The 12,717-nt window shown below is 27.4% G+C and overlaps 1 protein-coding gene across 1 annotated transcript in view; it reads right to left on the reverse strand.

Moving 5' to 3' along the window:
- The window catches only part of LOC112688796 (discoidin domain-containing receptor 2-like), a 230,296-nt gene that overhangs the window by 128,118 nt on the left and 89,461 nt on the right, over positions 1-12,717 (reverse strand). The window contains exon 4 of the mRNA XM_025562160.1: positions 7,680-7,892. Coding sequence (XP_025417945.1) covers positions 7,680-7,785 — 106 coding nt within the window. The 5' untranslated portion in view covers positions 7,786-7,892. The remainder of the gene's footprint in view (positions 1-7,679; positions 7,893-12,717) is intronic.

Below are 12,717 nucleotides of genomic sequence, written 5' to 3' on the forward strand. Positions count from 1 at the left end.
AATTTTATGAAAAATGTTACAATTGTTCCGGGCCTCCCCTACACTTATAAAAATATGCATTTAGATACAAATCCACTATCCTCAGATTATAGAATATGATAAATAAACTAATAATTTTTTAGGATTAGATTTTTCAACTGAATATCCTACTGACCGTGGACATTTTGAAGATATTATAAGCAGTGATATGAAATACAGTATAATGAGTTATGGTCCATGCAGACCTATTATTAACTTTCCTTACTCACCAGATGGTAGTGGAGTTTTAAGAAAATTTTCAGCCAGTTATTACAATATGACAACAAAATCAGGTTTACAAATTCCTCGATTATGGCTTTGTTATTCTATTTTATTAAACCGTGTGTATTGTGAGACGTGTTGGTTGTTTGCAAACAGAAACCAAAAAGGATTCAAAAACAATTGGATTGTAGGGATAAATGACTGGCATCACATGAATGACAAAATTAATGATCATGAAAAATCCCAAACACATATTTATGCCAGTAGTGTTCGACTTCATTGGTCAGAGAATAAAACTATAAATAGACATACGGAAGAACAAATTTCCAAAGAAGCAGATTTTTGGAAAAATGTACTAACCCGAATAATCAAAATAATTTTGTACTTGACTGAAGGTAATACAGCACTCAGGGGAAACGAAGGTAGTGGAAAAAATAAATCCAATAGTGAAGGTAATTTTATAAGAACTGTCAAACTGATGTCTGAATTTGATCCAATTTTATATGAATTGTTAAATAATAAGAGTCTAAAAACAAAATATTTAAGTTGGAAAATTCAAAACGAAATTATAGATTTATTAGCTGTTGAACTATGCCGTTTATTATGTAAAGAAATAAAAGATTCAAAATTGTTTTCTATTATAATGGATTCTACTTTAGACATTAAAAAAAAAGATCAATTAAGTGTTGTATTACGTTATGTAGTGATTGATTACCATAAAAAATCTATTGAAATAAAAGAATCTTTTTTAGGTTTTTTTGAATTAAAAAAACATGGTGCTGCTGACTATGAAAATCGGTTGTTTAGTATTTTGGAATCTTATGATCTAAACGTGAAAAACTGTCGTGGACAAGGATACGATGGTGCATCTGTTATGAGTGGCAGTAATAGTGGAGTCCAAAAACGTATCATGTCAGTGGCACCAAATGCACCATTTGTTCATTGCTGCGCACATAATTTGAATTTGGTGATTTCTGATGCAGCCAAAAGCACTCAAGTAGCAAATCATTTCTTTGCCACTGTTCAAGCTATTTTTAACTTTTTTAGTTCTAGCGCTCCTCGGTGGGCCACGTTAGCTTTCAGTGAAGACTTTGCTTGCAAAATTAGAAAGAAAATATTGAAAAAAATATGTCCAACTCGGTGGGAAGCCAGATACGAATCAGTCTCAGCTCTTAAACAACGATATATTGATGTACTTAAGTCATTGATTAACATAAGTTTAATCAGTAAGAAGTCTGACGAACGAAGTGAAGCTCAATCTTTACAAAAAAAAAATGGAATCTTTTCAATTTGTTGAGTGTTTGGGAAAACATATTACGACCACTTCATGGTGTTTCAAAAATGTTACAACGAGATACGAATCTACAAAATGCACGAGACAAATTAAAAGATGTTTATTATTTAATAAATGAATTGAGAAATAATTATGAAGATATAGTAAATAATGCCAAGTCATTGTGTTTGAGATGGAGCTTACCTGTTACATATACTGAACCTCGTCAGATATATGCAAAAAAAAACATTTTGATGAAGTCGATGGAGATAGGCGGTTAACTATAACAACAGAAAACTTTAAAATTAAAGTATTTTATCCTATTATAGATACTGTTTTAATGCAACTTAATATTCGTTTTAAAGCAATGGACAATGTATGTACTACATTTGATTTTCTTAATCCAAATAATCTCTTATGTTTAAGAGAAGATAATATTGTAAAGGAGTCATATGATTTTATTCAAATGTATAAAGATGACATTAGTTCTAATTTTACTGGTCAGATTTTATCATTAAAAGAATTAATAAAAAATAAAAATTTAAAAACTATAAATGAAATGGCCAATTTTGTACTTACCAATGATATAGCAACAAGTTACTTGGAAATCTTAGTAGCTTGTACAATATTTTTAACACTGCCAGTTACAGTAGCAATGGCTGAAAGGTCATTCTCGAAATTAAAAATTATAAAAAATTATTTAAGAAATTCTTGTAGCCAAAATCGACTTTCAAACATTGCTATACTCAATATAGAACAAAAGCGGACTTCAGAATTAAAAACAGACAAATTAATTAAAGATTTCTCTAATTTGAAAGCAAGAAAGATGAAATTTGTTTAAAATATTAACATCATATTATTTTTATAAATTGTATAACTTTATTCTATTATAATGAACTTATTTGTTCATGTGTTTTTATTTATAATAAATTAATATGATGGATATTAAAAAGTGTTGTTCTTTACTAAAAAGTATGTTTTACATGTATGAAATACTTTTTAATAAAGATTATGTTTGTTGAATTTTATCTGACTCCAATAAATGTGTTCACTATTTTAACCCTGGTGCAGTGATGCTAGATAGTGGCCCCTAAATAATCTTTTGTCCTAGGGCTCAAAAATTCTAGTTGCGGCACTGCATTCCAGTCAAGCGAAGCAAGATTAGACCTAACACAATTATAATCACAGTTGACAAAATCATATATTTGTTCATTATAGTTTAAGTACTTTAATGATGAAATAGGTAATTCAATTGTTAGGGCTCGGTGGTACATTGAATCTAATGGTAGTAACATGTGATCTTCATAAACTACGTTAATATCAAACACGTTAGAAAGAACAAAATCAAGCCATGACTCAGAGCGATTATATATTAAATAAACTGCATTAAATTTAAATAAGACAAATGAGCTAATACATTAGATTCAATAGAACTAGCACGAGCACCTACAGGTGACATTTGAACCATTAACAGGTTGCCAATTAATATTTGGTAGATTATAATCACCAAAAATTAAAAATTCTGAACTATAATTTGTATTTAACAAAACATCGACAGTATTAAATTGTATATCATAAACATTAATATCAGAAGCAGGCGGAATATAAACAGCACCAATAACTAAAGAGGGACATTTATCGCTAATTCGGATAAATAACTGCTCAACTGAGTTATCGCAGATAGAAAGACGATGGCATAAGAACCGGTTCTTAACTGCAATCAGAACTCCATCATCTCTTGTAATAACATCACGAGTACTGCAACAGTCAAACCAAAAATAGTATATAGGGGACAAAGACAAAGTTGCGCGTCAATTACATTGTTAGATAACCAGGTTTCCGTAAGTACAATAATATCATAATTGCAACAAGAAACATTACGAGTAAACAAATCAAGTTAAGTATTAATACCTCGAATGTTCTGATAGTAGATGGAAAGTTGACATATAAATTTTGAGCTTGTTGATCGTTTTTTTGAAATGGTCGGACAGTTATTAACATACTTAATAAAAAGATCAGTTTCACCAGCATCTCTCCAAAATTTTAGTTCCGAGACAACAGAAGAATACAACTTGCGTTGTTGTAACGTTTGGTCTGATGAAACTCGAACAGTTTTAAATTTATCAACATTAAATAGCTGCAGTTTGACTTTTAAAATTTGAAAAACATCAGGTGGTGAAGGCATAACAATACGGATAGGACGCGGCTTACTTGAAGGCTTACCTAGTCGGTGAATTGATAGAGGTTGGGTAGAAATGCCGATAATATTCAACATTTCGTCAATAAAAGTAGTATCGTTTTGTTGGACAGCATTAGATGTTGAAAGATCTGGTACATTAAATAATATAATGTTACGAGCTCTGGATTATCGGTCCATAAATTCAGAGAACAAATTTTCTTGACTATTAGAGTGAGTATTGGATTGAAATTGCTCGATTGACAACAGTTTAGACTCAAGTTGCTTAATTCGCGACTTTAGTGACTTATTTTCCTTAATTACCGAAATAATTTAATTGGATAATAGGTCAAATTTGTAGTCAAAAGAAGCCAACGTTTTATCTTGTGATTTAATAGATTCACGACATGAATTAATCGACGATATGATTTTATTTTGAGAGTTTTTAAATTCATTAATCATATCAATTAGTTTGCTAAATTTATCATCATTAGAAACAAGCGGTGAAATAGGCAGCATAATGAACGTTAAAAGTTATCGGGAGTTTAAATTAGGTATATAAGAACGATAAGACATCCGATAACGAAGACGCACAACACAACCTAGTAGTACCACGGGTTACAGAAGACTTATTAATTATTAAAATATAACAAAGACATAACTGGAGTAGCAATTTCCAATCATCAAATGTCCCTATTTTCAATGTTAAGTAATTTAACAAGACAGCAAGCTTAGAAAATTAAAAAAAAAAATTATTTCATTGTTTCCTGATTTAAAACCGGTTATTTTTTTTATTCTTAAATGTCTTGTCTAATATCTTTGAAAAGTGAGTGATCTTAGTTTTCAGCATGCTTGTGGTCATGTCAACTCAAAATAAACTTTCTAGTTGCATACAAGGTTCCTGCGTGGACCGGAGAGATAGTAGATATTATTACTTTGACCGTTAAGGAAGTACCAGTTTATTTCACGCTCAAGGAGTTTCCGTTTCAATGGAAAGCCTTAAGGGCCACGGTAATCGCATTTCCTAACCCACTCCTCTTTTATCACCTAGAAATAAACGATCCTTGACTATACGAATTTCATCAATTAACTTAAAAAAAAAAACAACTTAAACAAAAACTCAAAGATGGAAGAAAAAAAAATATTTTAATAAAAATACTTTGCAATGTCTTGCGAAATAAGTTAGTAAATATTACATTTACTAATTGATTAATCAATCATAATGTTTGTATTTTTCCTCTCATAAAATGCACCTAGTAAAATTCTGTGATTGACTATAAAAGGTTGTGCAAAGACACGTTTGAACTTTGACCGATCGATAAACTTTCATGCGGTCGTGCCTGTTGTTTCAGCAACCCCTCGTGCAAACGTCTCCAGGGCCCAGCTGTGTCTTCTCTTGGGGTGAAATAAAGAATGAAGGGTAAATCCTAATAGAAACGAGAAAAAGAATCGAAAGATTGAGAAAAAGAAAAAGAGAGAGAAAGAGAGAGAGAGAGAAACTACAAAATAAAAATAGAGGAAAAAAATACAGTTTTCCACGCGACTGGTCTCCGATCAAAACGATACCGTTAACTAAACGAAACAGTTTCTCTTTCTTAAAAAAAAAAAAAATAAATAAATAAATAAATAAGTTGTGTTTTTACGGCTTGAGAGAATAAGAGTCCTTACGGGCTATAAAAAATAGTTAAAATGATTTTCCGATAAAGAGAACAATCGAGTTTCTAGTCATTTTTGTAATAACAAAAAAATGTAATGGATTCAAAACACGTTGGCCAACTTGAGTTTGAATGTTTCAACTAAAGATCATTTTTATGTCCTATTCAAATTGATTCAAAACAATTTTATTTTCTTTACTCTATTGTACTGTGACCAATTTTAACATACTCTTTACAATAGTTTTTCGTTATTTACAGTAGAATCTCGATCAATCGTCACTGATGGGATCAGAACTACGATGGTTAATCGAATAGGCGGTTAACATTAATTTTCCAATAAACGTATATATTTTACAACATAGTATTTTCAGAAAAAAAATAATACACAAATGTAATATATCATACTAAACACTAATTAACTAAAACTAACAATTTTAAACAAAATAATCTGTTATTTTCTTTTGTTTTTTTGATACTTGGGCTATTTTAGCTGTATTATTTTGTATATTACGTAGACGTATAACCGGGCTACTCATCATTCACTGATTAAAATAAATTAAAAATAATTCAATTTGTTCGTTCACGTCACATTTATAGCATATGTTGGATATTAAAAAAAACAATTATATACGTTTGATAATCGCCCCAACAAGTTTATTGCAATTGCCTCATTAACGACAACAATGACGGATAACAGAGAATGACGGTTGATCAAGTTTCTACTGTATTACATTTAATAATCTCCTATTGTAAATATTAAAATTAAAATATATCAAGGAACAATCGTTTTGTTTTAATTATTTTTAATATATAATTAAAATAACTTTGAAAACATTTAGATAAAGTTTTCAATCGGTGTCTAATAAATTTAATAAGCTTAATTTTTCTTTTTAATAAGAAACGGCAATGGCAGTGCATAAAAGTTAAACTTTTTACTTTAAACAATTAGTAGCAATAGTAGATTCTAAAATAATATCACTAATTCATCTGTCAATAACATAATAAAAATTAATTCCAAAACTTTTTTTCTTTCTTAATAAAATACACCCAGTCTAGAAGAAGACTTTTAAATTTGCTGCATTCAATTTTTCAATTTAGGTAATTATTATAATTTGAAATATTCTATAATATTTGAGAAGAAATGAATAAAATAACGAAAATGATAAAACTTAAGTATTACGATAAGTTTAATATATACGCCTGAATTTTTTTTTTTTTTTTTTGCTTTTTGGGCCATTATGGTTTTTTGCAGTTTCTATTAATCGCGTCTGAAAAATAATTGAATTTATATATTATTTATACAGTGGTATTAATCTGTAATGTACAAATAGTCGTATAAATAACATTGTCTGGATCACGTTTTTTTTTCTTCACAATATTATAGTATCTCCACGTATTCGTTTGCGTATTTGTTTTGCCTATACAAACCGCCGTCTATCAATAAAACTTGGGAATCATTGATCGCTCTTATGCTCTACGGCTCCATATCTACTTTCATAACCTCCCCATGGCTTTTGAACATTAGCAAAATGAAAGGTATGATAGGCAGAGCAAAATTGAATCTCGTTATTTATAATGTAATGTCTTTGTAGCGGACATCCTTCTGACACAAATGATGTAGCTAGTCTCTCCCGCCGAGTGTTTCCGGCCTTAAAAACATTTTATACGTATATCTTTTTAACCACCGAACGTTAAAAGCTACTTTTAATTACCAAGATCCTTTCTCTTCATTAAGGATGAAATATAATATTAATTAACGAGAACGTTAATGATAAATATTAAAAATGTGTTTTTTCCTTTTTATATTTTTGTTCATAAACAACTGTTATACTTGTTCGCTGTTTGAATTTAACTCCATTAAAATGTTATTTTATATATATATTTTTTTTTAATTTTAAATAAAACACTTGTTTCTCATCATGGATATAGTATAATTTACAAACTCAAAATATTAAAGTAGTGGTATACACATGTATAAATAAATAAATATTTTAAGTTATTACTAACACTATTACTAAAAAATTAGATAAAATACATTATACATCACAAATTCAAGTTATATGTTTTATGTTAAATTTAAAAATAATATTAATCAATCTAAAAATTTAAAAATCAATTCTGATTGTATCTATAATAATAGTTTCTTTAACGATGCTTTACAATTATTTGTTATTACATTTTAAAGCTAATATATATGATTATTTTATTATTTTTCATCATATTCCACAAAACACTCATATTTCACTCAACAACCAATAAATGTTATATTTTTTTCTTATTATTATCTTTCTACATGATTTATGAACAAATGATAAAATGAATACTTGTGACTTACTTGTGTCAGCTGGTCGAACTATGATGACTATAAGAAAACAGCAGAACCAATAAAATAATGACTTGCAGGAAAGTGCAAATGGAATCATAGCGAACCGTTTGTCCATCACCTGAGTACCATTTCACGTTTCCTTAGTTTGAATTTTAAATCGAGTAGAGCTTTATATCAAATAAACAAATGTCAATTGATCTTTTTTAAATTTTTGAACCATATCTGTAAAACATAACACAAAATAATCAATTACCGACGAATATACAAATAGTAGATTAACAATTAAATTAATATTGGCCATATTAAATTATTAACTAAAACTAATTTTTCAATGATAATATTCTATAATTTTTTCTTAATATTATTACCGTAAAATATAAAAAATCGCTTTAAGCAAAAATTATATAAACAAATCATTTTTTACATTTTCTATCATCATTTTCTACATTTGAATGATAATGTTACGAATATTGACATATAATACAAAATTCGAATTACTTACAAGTAAAATAAGTATAATAATAATAGGTACAATAGAGACATACCCTAGGTATATTATAAAATACTAGTTTAACACCGTATTATTTGTTTCATTGAATTTTATTTTATTTTTCAAACAATAGACTAAATTTAAAAATATTTTCTTAACACCTGTTGAAGGATTTGGTAGCTTATTCGACTATAACTTAGCTACGGTTTTTTATTTAAACGCTTACTTGATAAAGGCATTCAGTAATTTTTGCTAATGAACGCGAGTGTTTTGTTATAAACGAAAGTTTATTGAGAATCAACTTGGTTTTAATTGCATGAAATATAACTTTGAGACCTTTGTTATTAAAACGGTAAACTCCCTCTCTATCATTCGCATGCACGCCCTGATCATAAAGCATTTGAAAGTTTCGCTGCTGTATGAAATGCACGTGCGACAAAATATTTCTGCGTAAAACGGTATTGTTTCCGTAAAATTCATTTTTGCAAACCTACATTGTTACTTCTACCAATTATACATTATCTTGACGTCTTATAAAAATTTTAATATTTTCTTGTGGTAAGCCGTTTTTTGTCGTATTATTTTGTTCCAGGTCACTTTATTCTATATAAACTAAAATCAAAATAAACCAAAAACAATCAACTATTTTTATTTCAAAATTATCAAAAATATTAATGATATTCACTGTAATTAATAAAATCGTCAACAACTTTCCCATTGTTATTTTAAAATTTGTTTAGCACACGATTCTATTTTTTTTTAACTCGAAAAATATATTAATAAAAGACTCTCTCTTTTGATTCAAACAGTTAAAATGAATGTGTGTTTACTGATAGCCACAAGAGGGACAATAATAGTAAGTGTTAATTAATTGAAAGTAAATTTATGAGGTAATCAAGTATTATAACTACACACCGATGATTTTTAATTGTTAATTAAATAGAGTGATAATTAAATTTAAAAATTTTTACTAGTGTAACAATTTATGTATTAATTTTATTAAGTTACTTAGTATAGTAATAATTTATTTACACTGAACAATGTTATTATTACTATATTTTAAATAATATACATAAGTTAATAATTATTGTATACTTAAATGATTTATTACCTGATAAAAATTTAAAAAAAAAAAATATTTACTTTAAAAATATTAATTTAAATTTTAAAAGTTAAATGGTCCAATTCAAATTTTAAATGACATCAGGATTTTTAGTTATACAGTAGTAATGTCCTATTAATGAAGAATGTAAGAATGTCATCAACTATAAGATGAAACCTGTTGATAAATATTATTATAATATTATGAAATTTTATATTACATTATAAATAAATAACAGGTATAATAATTTTATTAATATAATAATTAATAATACAATTTTATGTAAATTAAAATCACACAATCAATTATTACCCAACTAACAGTTAAACATATTTTAACCGAATGCCATCAATTTCAAACACTAAGAAGTGAAAACAACATACCAGACCAACTATACCAAATCCTAGGACCACAAATAGAAGCAAAAATAACATGATAAATTTCCTCAAACAATCAGACTTATATAAATTAATTTACTATAATTTTAATTTTAGTTTTAGAAATAAGAATACCCATTGTAAAAATATAACGAAAAAACGTTGTACTACCATAATTATAAGCTAATTACCATTGAATATAGTTGAAACAAAGGATCAATAAAAAAAAAAAACAATTATTATTATTTACTTACTGGTGTTACAAATGTTACGTAAAATGTACAAGTAAATATAAATAAAAAACTTTTTCTGGTAAATTTCACTTATCTCTATAGCTTAACGTTACAATTTAAGTTATACGAACACACAGTAAAATAAACAACTAGTTAGGAAAATTTAGCCAAGTCTAGTTTTAGCAAACGTTTATTGATAATAAGCAAACTGTAATAAGTATTAACAATCTCATATTATAGCAGTTTTCTCACATAGATATGAGTATTAAGCGACATAAAGAAAAATTTGAATAATTGTAAACTTATATAATAATTATATTATAATTTATTTTTATTATTATTTATTATATAATTTCTAAACAATAATTGTTTAGAATCTTGAGTCTTATTGACATTATAGATACTACGTGAAAGAAAGTGTATTAAATACGAGTAGTATATTCAAGTGAAGTTTATTCAAAATATTATAAATCTAAATATATTATACAGTCGACATTTCAGCAAGACTACTTCAACAATCCCGCAATATCTCATGGGGAAACTTTTACAATTAATCGGCTCGCAATCAGCAGCAAACTTGTACATAATTTTAATCAGAGTGGATGCGTTACGCTACGACATGATGGTCACTATAATTTCTTTTTTCTTTTTATGATGTTCTAAAAATTACCGATTCAGTGATTCTCACGGAAAATCACTTATTTTATGCTTGACATCGTTGCAGTAACAGAAACTCACAAAATTAGCGTCATGTGAAAAAGTGTGAAAACGATGCAAATTCTCTTCCCCAAAAAGATTAATTTTCACCACATCACCATCAAGTCAATATAAAAAAGATTGTTTATCTTATGAGTTCAACGTCACTAACAAAAACTCATTTTATTTACCCAGATATTTTCCTGGTTCGCATATAATTATCAGCAATATTATACGCGGAACTCATACGCATAATATACGTCTCTCACCAAACGGTACTTTTTTAATAAACTACGGTCAATTTATTAGGACTGACTTTCATTATAATCGCTGTTATTTTTTTTTTTTTTTAATAATAATATACGCAATATTAGGTTTATTGTACATCTTACTGCTCTTTCGTACCATGCACAAATACCAAATCGATGGAGATCAGACATATGAAAAATAAAAATTAATTCATTGTGTTTTATTTATATAACGTTACTCAGTTGTTGAAGGAAGAGAAGGAAATAAAGTAAATATGATCTGGACTTGAAGTATTCGTCAAATGAAATAACTTGCTTCGATATTGATATAATCGTTCACTATACAAAATTAGTAAGAGTTGTGTAACAAAATGAAAATTTTAATAAACATAAATAAGTGGGAATACGTCCAGAAGATATTTGTATTAATTATAATCATTCATCAAATAAATTGCAAAATCAAGTGATTATATTAATAGGTAAAGAAAAAATAATTGTTAATGGAATTATCGTTATTTCTACATAATTTGCTTTGCGCCTGCCCACATTTAGATATTTTTATTTACATTCTTTTTGTTTTTCCGTTAATAATTAAAAATAAAAGTAAACCAATATCATATAAGAATTGACTATCTGATTATTAATGCGTTTTAGAATATATGCACAACATTAAAATGTATAAATTTAAAATATTTAATTGTCTAGACTTACATTGTAATTCTTCAATTATTCAAATAACAACATCATTGGTACTATTAATATAATACTATTTTTATTTTATAACAGTAATAGTTTATAAAAAATATATAATATTAGTATATAGTTTATTAATTAGAATATTAACTACGATTTAATTTATTAAGAATCAAACTTTGCACATAGAATGATTGTAGTATAAAGAAAAATTGTGACTTCCTATAAAATGTTTTTCACCGATACCTCTAACATACGCACAATAATATTACGTATATGTACATTTACAATATTATAGTCGTATTCACTGTTTTATTATATTTCCTTAATTTCCGGATCGGCAAGAGGACAAACAAGAAAAAAACGACTTCGTGAGTGAAGGAAATTATTAAACGAAAAGCGTTACATGAGAACAATAAAATGTCATCTTTTATTCTCGTGTCTTTTAATATATATTAAGTTAATAATAATGGATAGAGTTAAAAAACAAGTGAAATCAAATATTAGAGACCCCATTTTTCTTTTCATTGCACAATATATGGAATGGAGTTACTCTGTGTCTGGTATATGTATTGCAATTTAACCTAACATGCTGGATATGCGCAGTAGTGGTTATTATATCAAAGCATTATAGTTGTTCTGCATGTGAATACGATAAAGGGTAAGTGTTAAAACGTATCATTTCAGATTCTTAAACATAATAGTCCTTTTGGACAAATTTTAAAATTCAATATAATTATTATTTTAAGTAATTAAAATATAATATGATGCCCGACGCGCTCGTCAATTGAGAGCAAACCATCAACAATTTAATTTTATAATTTATTTTTTTGAAATGTTTATTTTCATGTTTATATTCATATTTTCATGTAAATCTTTACAAGATTTATTTTCTTATTTATATTCATCCACGGGACTTCAATTCCTGTTTTCACTTTTGTTAATGTCTGAAAATGTTCTAATTCGATTTCTTTTTTATTTTCATCTAATAAATAATTTTTATGAACCACGTGAATACTTCTTTCACACCATAGCCGTACAATTTAATCTCCACCAAGTCATTGATGGTCTGTTTCTATTTTTTTTGTTGCTTTTATTTTATGATTACTGATTGTTAAAATTAATATACCAATCCTGAACTATGTTTATTTTATGGACTGGTTTAAATCTGCCACCGATATGGAAGCTAATGCTGTAACGGAAGGATT

Source organism: Sipha flava, unplaced genomic scaffold (assembly GCF_003268045.1).
Source record: "Sipha flava isolate LNK unplaced genomic scaffold, YSA_version1 40_pilon_pilon, whole genome shotgun sequence".
NCBI lineage: Eukaryota > Metazoa > Arthropoda > Insecta > Hemiptera > Aphididae > Sipha > Sipha flava.